Genomic DNA, 14915 nt, shown 5'->3' on the forward strand with positions numbered 1-14915 from the left:
TGTGCAGCGCCGCTGCTATGGAAATAAGCTGTGGCTTTCTGAGCATGGAACAGAAGAAAAATGCACTTTGCACACTGACTCTTCTGAAATGGTTCATTGAAGTGCAGTGATTTATTTAGCAGTAACGCCTTTCGGAACGTGATAATAAAGTTGCCTGAACAAGGTAACGTGTGTGTTTTAACCCCAATTTGAGGAGAATCCGAATCAACATTCTCTGCAGCGGGGTACTGGCGCAGCGTGTCATGCCTGTTACAGTAAGGTTGTAATAGGCTGTGAGAGCCGAAGCAGAAGGAAACGGTATCTGAACAGACAGGCTTTGCTACAGGCTTCGTGACAAAGAAACACAATAACAAAGCAAGCGATAAGTAAGATAATTCTTTTTAGGAGTGGAATAACATCGCGCTCGGTGAACTTCAGCCATCGTTCCGTTGGCTGCGCTCCCCACCAAGCTACGAACGCTTTGAGCGGGGGGGTGGAAGGGGCCGGTTCCCCGTCTCTTTGCCCCTCCACGCCCCAGCCCCGCCATCCTTCCCCGGGCAGCGGCCGGGGCTCGGCGGGGCGCAGCCGCCCCCTCCCCGCCGCGGGGGGGCGGGGGGGGGGACGGCGCTGCCGTCGCCATAGCAGCGCCCGCCGCCGCCTCCTCGGGCTCAACTTTCCCCCGCTCTTAAAAGGGAGCCGCCGCCGAGGGCCACGGGACGGGGCTGCGGAGCGGCCGGGCTCGCTTTACCCTGCGTCCGCGCCTGCGGAGCGGCCTCGCCCGCCACCGAGGGAGCGAGGGAGCGATCGAGCGAGCCGCCCCGGGGTGCTGTGGCGGCGGCGGGGAGCCATCTTGTCGAGCCGGGCGGAGGGGTCCCGGGCAGGGCTCCGCCGGGGCTCCCGGCCGAAGCTGCCTCCCTCCTGCCCCGCTTCCCTTCTGGCTCGATCCCGGCGCCCGGCAGGCATCGCCCAGCATGCCGATCGCCCACTTGCTGGAGCTATGGAAGGGGATAGAGGTGGAGCCCATGGAGACGGAGGTGAGCGGCCGCCGGCCCCCCTCGCCCGCCGCCTGGCGAAATGGGGTGCGATGGGGGATCCCCGCCGCCTCCGCTCGCTACCGGAGGCTCGGCTCGGGAACCTGTTGCCCCGCACCCGGAGCGGTTTGGAGCTGGGGGGAGTTCGGGTGGGAACGGGAGTGCGGGGGCTGGGGCGGCTGGAACCCCGCAAAGCCGGGGCTGGGCTGCGCTGTGGGGAGCGTGCGGGAGACAGGGCGCCGCGGTAACGAGCGGGCTGCTGCGGGGGTGGGGGGGGGCTCACGGTCGGGCTCGTCGAGTTTCGTTTACCCGCGGTTTAAGGTTGCCTAAGGTTGTCAACGAAAGGCGTCTCTTGGCGCTGCAGCGGGCGGGGTGGGCTCCCGAGTATTTCTGGGGCTCTCGAGGAGTGCGGCAAAAAGTGTTCGTGGTCAACCGTCTCTCAGCCCAGGGTGTGGATTTGTAACGGGTGATGGAAATAGATGAGTGAAACCTGGGGGGTGCGTGTTTATTTTGTAACGCTCCTCCTCCCCCCCCCCCCCCCCCGCACCGGTTCTTTGGTCGGAGTAGCGTAACAGGGTTTTGGGGAGAGGGACGGAGGGGGGTGCAACTTAACTAGCCAGGTGACAGGGATCACAAAACGCTTGCCTCAAAAGAGGAGTTGCTGAACTGTAGAAAAGGCTTCATTCATATAGAGTGTTTAGTTTACATATTTAAACAACGTAGAAGAAGTGAAACTACGATGTATTATACCAGCACGCCTCATTCTGGAGTCCGTAGGTTAAGAAGGAGTAGGGGGATTCCGGAGGTTTGTACCATGTAATTCATTTCTGAGCGCTGCCGCTTGCTCCGCTTTGTGTGATGCAAGGAATCCGAGGGCTAACAAACAGGTTGTATCTGGGAAACAGCGTATTCTTCCTGGGTTTGTTTAAGTAGTCAGCTGACACCTCGTTAAGTCACTTTCCCAATGAGAAGACTTGTATAACTATACTTAGAGTGAACAGGTTTTTGCTGAACATATAGAAATGATGCTTTTCTCTCCACCCCCAAGTCTGCCTTTCTATTGACCACAGTGTTCAAAGTGCATGTACATGCTGGTTCTCTTCCTTCCTCCCTCCCTCCCTCCCTCCTAAAACCAGTTTGTTTTGTTAGCGTCCGTATTTTTCTTTCTGCCCCAGACAGAAAACACTTCAGTTGTTGCTCAGATTGCTTTTTCTGCCCTCATCTTCTGGGAAAAACTTCCCTAGATCATAGGGTAAGCTCCTGCACGAAGGCCCAATGCCCATTGTTTGGGACAACAGCTTTCTGTTGTCACCTCTTTTGTTGGTAGAGGACCATTTAGACCTTTCTTCCAGAAGAAACCATGTGGGTCTCCTTACCGAGTGTACCTGACCCTACAATGCTAGTTAACCAGATATTTGGTTTTGTGGGTGGGTTTTGGTTTGGTTTGTGGTGGTTTTTTGTTTGTTTGTTTGTTTGTTTTGCATTTCCTGCTTTAAAGAATACCATAGCTATGAGATATACTGTTCTATCACTCTTGCTGAGATTTCACTTACAAAAAGCTTATGGAGGGTTAAGGAAGGACAGGCATAAACTTTTGCAGTTTAGATGAGAACAACAGATGAAGCACCATTTATTGGCTCTATTGTTATCTCTGAGCAGGTTAAAGATATCGTATAGCTTATAACCCTTTTAAATCATGCTGTAGATAGAATTCCTAAAGTACTGTTTGCCCAACTCTAGTGAAGGTACATAGAAATTAATTTCATCTCTTGTGGGCTATTGTCCATGAAGACCAGTCTTCTTTTCAAACAGCAACGACATTTACTCTTTAATGAGCTGAATGTAGCTTAAACACTAGCGATTGGGCTGATTTGAGGGAGCTGCCACAGGCTCTGGATCTGTGTGGGATAAAATGTTTTCATGATTGTCTGCAAGTTGTTCTTTTTCACGGAAGCTTTTCACAGTTAGTAGGCAAGGAGGGAGACAGTTTTATTCTTTTATGCATATGGACCTCTTTCTCCTCCCCTTCCTTAATGCCAAAAAAACTTCTAAAATAGAGGCATTTATGAGTGCCTGTGCATGACTCAGGTGAATGACTTGCAGATATTAAAGACAGCATTTATAGTAAATCAATTGCTTGATAAGGAAAAGTGCATTGAGGGCATGTTCTGTATTATGTTTTATAAAGGAAGGTTGGAGCAAAATCCTGTTTCTTTCACCTGTTGACTTGGGAGGTCGTTAATTGTGTCTGACAACTAAGCAAGAAAATTGGGATATTTGCTGGGTCTAGAATTTCTTTGTGGGTAGGCAAAGTTATTGATCCCTCTCAAGCTGGATGGATGAGGTAGTGAATTGCAGCCTTGGGAATATTTTCCTGAGGAAGGGCTGCATGATCAAGCTCTATGTAATCTTTCTACCTATTTTCCAAAGGGTTCATCACTTAATAGATTTCAGCTGAGCACCCATTAAATGACAATATTTAAATGGGAGTTGAGTGTTTAGAAAATTTGATCCTGTGTATACATATATTCTCCCTTCTCAGCAAGAAATACTGTTCTCATTCTCTAGTTTATTCATGGATAATCTTGTTCCGTTCTTCATTGTGCAATTTCTATGACAAATGTGGTTTTGACTATTTATTAGCAATTTTAATAGTGCTAGTGTGCTCTTGCTTTCTCCTATATCTCTTAGTACAGGTAAATTAACCTTTGAATCCATGATGACCTGCTCTCTCCAAGATGTATAAAATGCTGAGGGTGGAAAATTGAACATGCCTGCTACAGTAGTATAAATTTGGAGTGACTTAACTGACTAAAAGTAAACTGACTGTGTTTTGTGCTAGAATCTGGCTTAGACTTGTGTATTTCTCAATAACATGTATTTACAAGACTTTTTCCCTCTCTTTTCTCTGTTCACTAGCCTGTGGTGGAAGATGCTGCCCTGGATGAAGAACCTGCAAAAGAGGTAAATCTGTTTTGTTCATGGATCACACAAATGTTAGGAAATTATTATGATATAATCTTCTGCCTTCACGGAAACAAAATGTCTCCGGTACTTCTCCACATGCTTCTGGCCCCGAAGATGCAAAACCAACCCATTTTTTGGTCTCTTATTACAGGATCAAGTGAAAAAAGGGGAATAGACTTGTTCAACTACAGGTTAGGGAATTTTATTTTACATATATTATCCTTGTGCTGGTTTTCCAAGAAAGAACATAAAACTTCATGAGGTCTATTGATTTCTTGCAGAGAAGATTTTGTGATGACTTCAAAAAGAGTAGCTGTCATCAGAACAATGCTTGTGTATTGTGAATTGTGCCTGATGAATTAACCCCAAATACTATTAAATTGAATTAAATTGTGTTTGTCCACTAGGATGCTCCTCATCGAGAGCAAGACTGAGCTAACTCTTTCTTTCAAGTTAATCTGTTGTTTGTATTATTGTAGCGTTGTACTATTCTGCTAATTTAAAACAAAACCAAAAACACCTACAGAAAAACACAAGTCTTGCCTCAAAGTGTTTAAATGTCAACTAGAGGAGATAGAAGGTGATATGAAAATACAAAGCAGGTGAGAACAAATCAACATTCACTATTATGATGAGCTGAGGGCAAAGTTTGACTGTAAAACTGGCTGCTGCTTGTCCTAGGTGCTGCTGGTTTGTGTAGAGCAAATCAAGGTGTGCTTGAAAGATGGTTAGGCTTCTCCTGATTTCAAAAAGTGAAGGAGACTGAATCCTTTCAGGATTGAAGGAAGGCTGCAAAGGCACTTGTCTAAATAGCCACCTTTGAACACACTCAGCTTCCCAGTATCTCTTATTCTTTGGAATTTCAAACTTACCTTTGTGATGTTTAGTTTTCAGTGCCAGGGTAAGTTTTTTGTTACTTTCTGCTATGTTAAAGGAATAGTTGTAACCCCCCTAATGACAGAAAGGAAGAAGAAATCTTAGTTTTGAGCTCTGTGAAATGGATGCAGCTTCCAAATGTAACTTTTTCCCCCCTTTTCTGTTTTTTAAAAAAACAGCACTAAATTACTCTTCAGAAAGCTTGGGGCTGAAATGAAGTGCACGTGTTGGGGCTTATGTTCTTTGAGAATATTGCTGAAGATTAAATTTCTGGTTTGTGGGTTTGGGTTTTAGGATTTTTTTTTTGTGAAGATAGCCTTCATTTCCTAAATGAATTGAAACCTAGTTAACTTTCATTAGGGATGCATCTTATAATTCTTAAGTTTTCAATTTGGCAGAAAAAAATTGCATGTAATGAGTACTTATATAGAAAACACAGTCCTGTCTTATTTTCTGATGCGTTTACTGCTGTAAGTATTACAATTTGCAATTTGGTATCTGCAATAGCGTTTATCTTTCTGTATGTCTACTCCTGCCTCAGCAAGGCAATTGCAGTGTCTGTGCCAAGTGGGAGGATGTACTTATGTCTGATTGAAAAACCTGCTGCACTTGTGCATTATAAAACCACATACACAGGGACCACTAACAAATGATTGACAGTGAAATATCACTGTCCAATGTAGAAGTACCCTCACCCTTCACTTAACTTTCCTCCATTCGCCTTCATTATGTGGTACTACAGAAAAATAAAATATGAAAAACTGGCTGGTTTTTGCCCTTACTCTGCTGCTGTCATGTTATTTTAACCCTTTACTGGCTTAGTCTGTAAGCCTGTTCTATTTCTATGAAGCTTGCATCTTACTGTAGTGGTATTGTAGGAAAGAATGGTCTGCTGTTCTGGTGGCTTTCTTACTGATAGCTGTACTGTGCCCAAGCCCAAAGCCATTTTTTTCAGGAAACATTAAAGCATGGCTTAAAGGGTGAATTTAAATCATGTAATGCAAGGGATCACATTTGCTCAAAGGATGGTCTTGTAAATAACCTGCTTTAGGCTATGTTGGCCTCCTGCTGTTTCTCTTACCCCATGTGTAGTATGGACAAATGAGATGGCAAAATGTATTATAAAAACTGCACCTCTCATTTTTGAGGCCTGGTCTTACTGTTGATGGACAAGTACTTTAAAAGTCTTGGGGGACATAAATTAACAGCATTGTTGGATACAGCAAGCATTTCTTGGTCCTAGAGTAGTATGTATCAGCTCTGCTCTAGAATTGTCACCTAAATTACTCAGGGTTGCTATCACCAGGGTGTTCCCCTAGGAGGTCTTCCCAAAGCCCATGGACCCTGTTTGTCCTGCCACAAAGGCAAGCAAGTTAGCTGATGGGAATTTCCTTAAGAGAGAACTTCAGACTTCTGCAGCAGTCCTTGCTTAGACCTGTGGGATGCAGTTTTTCCATAAAGTGATTCTTTTTGGCAAACTGGCCTTTTTTGTTAGGGAATGATAAGTTTGACCACGTGATTGTTAGAGGCCCAGACATGCTTAAACAAGGGTGATGTGCCTTGTGGTCTGGTCTAGGTCCAAGTTAAGCATTGACATTCTATCTAAATCCTCCTTGAAGGTGCAGTTGGCAGCAAAATTCTTTGTCACATCTTTCTAAAATAGTGAGCATGTGTGCAATACAGCTCACAGCACTTTGAAATTACAGCAATCGGAAGGTAGATTGTAACATTGCTTTGAGCTTTCAAGGGAACTTGTATGCACTAACTGAAAGCTTGTACGAGGCTCTCGGGGGAAGTAGAGGAGAGATGCGGTGGAAGTGCTGATACCCAGCCAGAAGCAGAACTGAGTAAATCCTCTTAAGTTTTGCTCTATGAAAATTGCATGGCAAAACTGAAAATGGCAGGATCTAGGCTTACTGTTAACCCCTGTACAGAGCTTCCAAAGACACATGTAACTTCTGCTGATACTCTGTACTCTTGTGCAAATGCCAATAATAGAATTGGAGGGAGCAAAGGTGGTTGCTCTGTGTGTAGTCGCATGACAAACGTGCATTGCAGGCACTGCCACTGTCCATAGAGGATATGAATTTATTGGATCTGCAATGAAAGATCAAGCTTTTATAACTAATGGCAGTTACAGCTGATGTGATAGTGTTTAGGAGCTGAAGAAAAACTATGTTGAATGATCACAGTGAGGAAAGCACAAAACCTCCATAGCAGTGGAAGCTTTATATTTGTTTCTGTAGTGCTACTGCTATCAAGGTAATGATAAATGCTCATAGCATCATAGAAAGCTGATGTTGGAAGGCACCTCTGGAGATCCTCTAGTCCAACCCTCCCTGCCTTGCTCAGAGCAGGGTCAGCTACAGGAAAGTGCTTGGGACTGTATCCAGCTGGGCCTTTGTAAGGACACCACAAACTTTCTGGGCAGCCTGTTCTAGTGTTTGATCACCCTAAGAGCAAAAACATTTTCTTGTGTTTAAATAGAATTTCCTGTGTTTTGGTTTGTGCCCACTGCTTCTTGTCACTTCACTGGATACCACTGAGAAGAGTCTGGCTCTGTTGTCTTTATTTCCTTCCTTCAGGTATTTATACATAAGATCCATTCTCCATTCCTTCCCTGTCCCCTGTGTTGTCTTCTCCAAGGGGAGCATTCCAGCTTTCTCAGACTTCCCTTTTAGGTCGGGTCCTCTCACCCCTTAATCATTTTTGTGGTGGTCCACCTTCACTGGGCTTGCATTAGTATGTTAATGTCTCTGGTGCACTGGGAAGCCCAGAATAGGCTACCACTCTAGATGTCTCGGCAGTGCTGAGTAGAAGGGAAGGATCACCTCCCTTGACCCGCTGGCACCACCTTTTCTAATAGAGCCCAGGGTGTTGTCAACTTTCTTTGCCAAAAGGGTGCATTGCTGGCTCATGTCCAACTTGTCCATGGGAACTCCAGCTCCTTTTCTGCAAAAATGACTTCCAGCTGTTTGGCCCCCAGCCTGTAGCAGTGCATAGGGTTATTCTTCCCAAGGTGCAGGACCTTGCATTTCCCCTTTGCTGAGCTTCAGGGTAATCCCGTCAACCAATTTCTCCAGTCAGTAAAGGTCCCTCTGAACAGCAGCACAGCTGTCTGGTGTATCAGCTGCTACTCCATGTTTTGTAACATGTACAAACTTGCAGACTGTGTACTCTGTCCAATCATCCCAGTCGTTAATGAAGATGTTGAACAATACTGGACCCAGTGTTGACCCCTGGGGTATGCCAGTAATGACTGGCCTCCAGCTGGACTCTGTGCTGATCACGCAACCCTTTGAGTATGGCAGTTCAGTTTTTGATCCATCTCGCTGTCCGCTTATCTAGTCACTACTTCATCAAGTTGTCTGAGATGGTGATGTTGAGACAATGTCAAAAGCCTTGCTTCATCAAGACAAAAACCACTCACTGCGCTACCCTCGCACACCAAAACAGTCACCTCTTCATAGAAGGCTGCCAGGTTGTTTAAGCACAATTTTCCTCTTCACAAATCTATGCTGTCTACTCCAAATCATCTCCTTGTCATTCATATGTTTGGGAATTCTTTCTAGAAGGATTTGCTTCATCACCTTTCCAGGGATCAAGGTAAGTCTGACTGGCTTGCAGTTCCCTGGATCCTCCTTCCTGAAGGTAGGAACTACATTTTGCTTTCTTCCAGCTCTCAAGAAGCTCTCCTAATTGCCATGAATCTTTGGAGTATTGAGACTGGCCTCACAATGACATCAGCCAGCTCCCTCAACACTCATAGAGATATCTTATCAGGTCCTACAGATTGTTTTTTCTTAAATGTCCAGTTTGTTTAAATGTTCCCTAACCTGATTCTCTTCCACCAAGGACAAGTCTTTCTTTGCTGCCTGTCTCGGGGGCTTGGGATTCCCAAAGGCCCAGTACTGCCAGTAAAGACCAAGGCAAAGAAGGCACTGGGTACCTTGGCCGCCTTGCATCCCTTGTCACCATCTCCCCTTCCCCACTCAGCAGCAGGACCAAAGGTATTTCTTTTGCTGCTGATACACCTGTAGCAGCCATTCTTGTTGCCCAGGGTTGTGATCCTGCTTTTTGCTTTGTTCTTTTCTCTCAGGATCTTGAGTTCTTCCTTCTTGTGGTAACTGCAACCAAGACTGCCCTTGAACTTCACGTTCCTGACCAGTCCTTCCTTGTTTGTAAGGATCAGGCCCAGCAGAACAATTTCCCTCAGCAGCTCCTTGATCACCTGTGTCAGGAAGTGCATTCATCAATGCAGAAATCTCCTGAATTGCTTGTGCACTTCCAGAAGATACCAGGGTGGATAAAGTGGATCCTTTGAGGATCAGGGCCTGCACACGTAAGGCTTCTTCCAGTTGCCTGAAGAAAGGCTCTACTTCTTCCTGATGGGGTTTTCTGTAGCAGGTACCTTCCACAGCATCGAGGCACATCTGTGCTAGTGTAATGCTGCACTGCCAGTAACAGCCTCTCTTTCAAAGGTGCTAGAGTAGTATTCAACTACAGAGACAATGGAGAATGTTTCCAGGCTGTTTGTTGTGATCATCACTAGGATTACCTCAAAACAGCTTAACCAGTGTACACAAGTACTAGAATTGCTGGTATATCACTTCATTTCTCTGACCAAAAAAAAGCGGCTAACTTAAGGCAGGTCAGAACGTTCTGGTTTGCCATTCAAAGAGTTGCTTTTGTTGCAAAATTGGAGAGGTGGTTGTTGGTTTTTTTTCAGTAGTATCTGGTAAACTTTCCCTTCTGTCTCCCACTTCTTTCGATCAAAAGTCCATACTAGGTGTATTGAGACTGTTTAATCAATTATAAAACTAAATGTATGTTGTGGATGATTTTTAATAGTAATCATAATGACTGTGTAGCAAAGCAAAAAAGTCTGCATCTCGGTTGTTAAGCTTGCAGGCCACGGCTTAGTATGCATATTGAGGGTCTACAAAACAGAATAACTGTGAATTTCTCTGCTGCTTCATGAGTTGTGTGTTTTGGATGTCGGCAATGATCAACCTTCCTGGGGCAGGAGGTTGTTAAAGAGAATGAGTGAAGTTTCTTGGTTATTTGTATCTGTGTATATGTTTTTATATGTATATACACACACCCCCTCATGTGACCAGCAAGATCATGGAGTGGATCCTCCTGGAAACTATGCTAAGGCACATGGAGAGTAGGGTGGTGATTGGTAACAGCCAACATGGCTTCACTAAGGGCAAATCCTGCCTGACAGATTTGGTGGCCTTCTACAACGGGGTTACAGCATTGGTGGATAAGGGAAGAGCAACGGGTGTCATCTACCTGGACTTGTCCAAAGCATTTGACACTTTCCCGCATGACATCCTTGTCTCTAAATGGGAGAGACATGGATTTGATGGATGGACCACCTGGTGGATAAGGTACTGGCTGCATGGCTGCACTCAAAGAGCTGTGGTCAACGGCATGACACCCGAGTGGAGAGCAGCGTCAAGTGACGTTCCTCAGGGGTAGGTATTGGGACCGGTGCTGTTTAATCTTTGTCGGCGACGTGGCAGTGGGATTGAGTGCACCCTCAGCAAGTTTGCTGACGACACCAAGCTGCGTGGTGCTGTTGACACGCTGGAGGGAAGGGATGGCATCCAGAAGGACCTTGACAGGCATGAGAGGTGGGCCTCTGCAAACCTCATGAAGTTCAACAAGGCCAAGTGCAAGGTCCTGCCCATGGGTCGGGGCAATCCCAAGCACAAATAATACAGGCTGGGAGAGGAGTGGATTGAGAGCAGCCCCGAGGAGAAGGACTTGGGGGTGTTGGTTGACAAGAAGCTCAACATGACCCAGCAGTGTGCACTTGCAGCCCGCAAAGCCAACCGTACCCTGGGCTGCATCAGAAGAAGCGTGGCCAGCAGGTCAGGGGAGGTGATTCTCCCCCTCTACTCTGCTCTCTTGAGACCCCACCTGGAGTACTGTGGTCAGCTCTGGGGCCCCCATATAAGAAGGAGATGGACCTGTTGGAGCGAGTCCAGAGGAGGGCCACAAAGATGATCAGAGGGCTGGAGCACCTCTCCTGTGAAGACAGGCTGAGAGAGTTGGGGTTGTTCAGCCTGGAGAAGAGAAGGCTCCAGGGAGACCTTATAGCAGCCTTCCAGTATCTGAAGGGGCCCTACAAGAAAGCTGGAGAGGGACTTTTTACAAAGGCATGTGGGGGTAGGACAAGGGGTAATGGCTTTAAACTGAAAGAGGGTAGATTTAGGTTAGATGTAAGGAAAAAGCTCTTCACTGTGAGGGTGGTGAGGCACTGGAAGAGGTTGCCCAGAGAGGCTGTGGATGCCCCATCCCTGGCAGTGTTCAAGGCCAGGCTGGATGGGGCCTTGAGCAACCTGGTCTAGTGGAAGGTGTCCCTGCCCATGGCAGGGGGGCTGGAACTGGATGATCTTTCAGGTCCCTTCCAACCCAAACCATTTTATGGTATGTTTCTATGATACAAAAAACCCCTCTGTACCTTATTAAAAAACTCAGGTCATAGGAACAGCATGTCCTTTCAGGGAAAAACAAATAGGAAGCTGATCATCAAATGAGTGGTACGGCACAGAGTGTAGAGAAGTATAATTATATAATGTAAAAACTCTTGAGGCGGGAAGCCTAGTTCAGGTTGCTAGATGATGACAACAATGTTTACTTAACATGCTGCTTTTTTCTTTCTCTATAAAAAACCACAAACCCTCAGAATTAAGGAACCATGTTTTAAAAAAAAAAAACAACTTCAAAGTAATGAAACATTGTTTTCTTATCAAGGAATGCATTATGATCACAGTAAATAAGTAACTGTGAGTCCAGATATTATTCTGCACACCTCTCTAAAACACAGATTCATACAATTCTCTGGGATGACTTTGTTTCTTTCTATAAAAGTAGATACTGAGTGAGCTCAAATGCAGGCCCTTAACTGATTACCGGAATGTGATGACCTTGCATAGATCCTTACAAAATTATACTGGTGATGTATTTAAGAAACCAATTAAGGGTATTTTCTCCTTCCCACAGCTCTTCTTTGAGCATGTTATGTAGGCAGTGTAAGCTGTTTTACCTTAAGTAAATTTTTAAAAATTTTTAAAAATCAAGTGCTTGGCTCTGAAGGATTTGGTAGGTAATAACTTCATAAATTGACTTTGGAAATCAAATTCTTTTATGTATTCTGGGAATTCATCCACAGTGCCCATATTCTAGCACTTCTCTTTTTTTTTTTTTTTTTTTGGTAAATAACTGCAATTTGTTTTGGAGTGAAATTGATCAGGCAACCAACAGAATACTGGTTTCTGTTTAAACTTCATGCAAAATAACATATATAAAAATGTGCCCTTGATGGAGGTGGAGGGTTGTTCTTGACTTTGGATAAATTGTGAGAGGGGACAGCTGGGGTTACAGAATGAATGAAGTGTCCCCTTCTCCTATTGCATATCAGGGCCTGTGTTCAGAATCCCAGCACTGGAGGGAAAGCTGACAGAACAGCTGTGCTGCTGTCTTTGAATGAGAATGTTGTTACTTCTGATTCTTTAGAAATTGACTTTTTTTTGTCATCAGCCTTATCAACTGGATTGGGACAGACATAGGGGAGATATCAGTCTAAAAAGAAGAAAACATGATTTTTTTAACTTCTCCCCCCCTATAATTCATACAGCAAATAGAGAGACACATAAAACTTCAAATGTTTGGGGCAAAGTAGTGTGTAGAAAAAGTTATTACACAAACTGAAAGAATTGTGATGTTTGAACGGGACATCATTCAACTTAAAATGTTTAAGTTAATGTTAAACTTTGGTTTCTAGCTATTTTTACTGCACAGTGTCTGCTGCTTTTTTGAATTATTCTTACTGCTTTCTGACTGTGCTGTTGTGGCTCAGATGCATCAGAGACAGGATAATAGCATTTAAAAAAACTTCTGAAAAAGTCTGTGAACCTTCAACCCCTCTGGCTTTCTGCAGCCATTGCTAAGATGCTGATGATCTACGGTGAGTGGCAACCTGCGTTGAAACAATTCTTTCCATGGTGAAAGGGTGACAGATCCCATTTCTCAGAAAGCTTGGTCTTTAAGAACCAAAAATGAACTCAGGTTCAGTATCTGTTGAGACCCTAGATGAGGAGGTGATGTGTTTTTAGCTGGCAGAGAAGGTAGCTGACAATTGTAATTGGTGGCAGAGCTTTTCTTACTTGACATAACAGCTGATGCTTGCTCCCACTGAAATGTAACTCCTACATGTGTTGGCCGTGATCTTCTTGAGCCTTTATTGAATCAGGACTTTGCTGTGGCAGTGATCTTGCCTCTGTTCCTGATACTCTGAGAACTATTGACGCAGTGGGACGATGCAGTCTGCAGAGTTCAGGGACAATGTATGGCGGCGGTGTGTGTGTGGTTTTTGGTTGTGTGTTTTGGATTTTTTTAAGTTTGCAGTGTTTAGCTATTGAACAAGCAGCTAACCAACCAAATTTTTTCCTAAGTGGACACCAAAACGGTTAACTTGATTTATTCAGTCAGGCAGGCGTTCAGGTGCATAGCAATATACGTGTTCAGAAGCTTTTAAAATAAACTTTGCAGCCTGGACTGTAGCAGCCACTACTGAGCAAATGCCATGCTGAATGAGGAAAAGAAGTTCTGACAAAGTATATGTAAGACATAAAATACTTCACAGATTTAGGCTGCTTGATTTTGAACAAGGGTTATTACTTAAGACAAATGAAAGTTCATCTGTGGAAAACTGTTCCCTCACAAAAATGAAGTTGTTCCATAATGCACTTGGTGCCCAAGAAAGCGTGCTGGCTATGAAAGAGTTGTGTCATCAGGAGAGATGAGTCACTTGGCAGACCCCAGAGTCAAGGGTAAATTGTTTCCGTGATGAGTGTGGTGCCTCCTAGAGAGCTGTATTTTTTAAAGTGGAAACAAACTACAATTTGCACATAGATGGTTACAACACTAGGGTGAGAAAATCCATTCTTCATCAAAATGAGCTGAAAGTCAATTGTTTTCCCTTTTTTCCTAGCTTACTCTAGTTTTCTTGTTCACTCTGTGGTTTGTTCTCTCCTAAGAACATAGTGTTTTGTGTTGAAATAAGAATTCTTCCTTTGAATCCTCTTCTCTACTTTCCCCCTACTTCCAAGGTTTATAAGTAACTTTTCCCAAAGAAAAAGTGATGTGGCAAAGAAGCAAAATGAGCACTGCTGCTGTTCTGGAAGAAAAATGTTCCTCTGACTGCTTTATTCCAGAGATTTGATGGGAGAAATTGGAAGGTAGCTCTACCATCTGTGACTTAAAATAAAAAAAAAATATTCTCAAATAGATATTGTGAAGCACAGAAGAATTATCATGTTGTCATTTAGATGTCAAGAATTAAGCTTCTGTTTCTAACTAGTTAGGTGTTTCAGGGTGCAATTTATTTTACCCTAGACCTGACTAGTTTTCCCTGTTGACTGAAAAGGGAGCTTTGGGTAATAAATTAGTCTGGCTGTATTTGAACAAATGAGTCAAACCCAGAACTTCTGCAAGTTTATAGGACAACTGATCAGTATGTGTGCATGCTTATTAGACTCAGGGTTCCACAAAAATTGTGTGGAAATTTACAATGGTGTGTGAAGTCTGTGGTGTGTTTTTTGTTGCTGCTCTAAATAAGGAGGAAGGCCAATTACCTCTTCTTAAGGACCTGGATGCTTAAAAACTAGCAGATGTTTTCTCTCATTTGGCCAATTATTTCTGGCATGTGGTTGGGAAATTCATGTTGTATAAACACCTCTGTGGAAGACAGAGGGTTGCATCCACACCAGAAAAGTGTGGAGCTGAATATAAATATCTGATATCAAGGGTTGCAGGTGGGTGTTTGTACAGTATTGGTTCTGTGAATCTAACTGCAAGTCCCCAGCTGTTCAAAACTTTGATCCAGCATCTATATAGAATTTCTTGCATGTCTAAGTTGCTTGAAGTGTACATATCATGATCAAATGACCTCTGCATAATGAAGTTATGAAGTTAAAGTAGTTAAGTTAAAGTTATGAAGTTAAGTATGAAGTTAAAACCTTAAGTCTTCTAAACACTTTTATTCTG

The 14915-nt window shown here is 44.1% G+C and overlaps 1 protein-coding gene across 1 annotated transcript in view; it reads left to right on the forward strand.

Annotated features, from left to right (window-relative positions):
- The first annotated feature begins 702 nt into the window (after positions 1 to 702).
- Positions 703 to 14915, forward strand: part of RPS6KA2 (ribosomal protein S6 kinase A2) — a 308863-nt gene continuing 294650 nt past the window's right edge. The window contains exons 1-2 of the mRNA XM_069786870.1: positions 703 to 1013; positions 3930 to 3974. Coding sequence (XP_069642971.1) covers positions 951 to 1013; positions 3930 to 3974 — 108 coding nt within the window. The 5' untranslated portion in view covers positions 703 to 950. The remainder of the gene's footprint in view (positions 1014 to 3929; positions 3975 to 14915) is intronic.

This window comes from Haliaeetus albicilla, chromosome 7 (genome assembly GCF_947461875.1).
Source record: "Haliaeetus albicilla chromosome 7, bHalAlb1.1, whole genome shotgun sequence".
NCBI lineage: Eukaryota > Metazoa > Chordata > Aves > Accipitriformes > Accipitridae > Haliaeetus > Haliaeetus albicilla.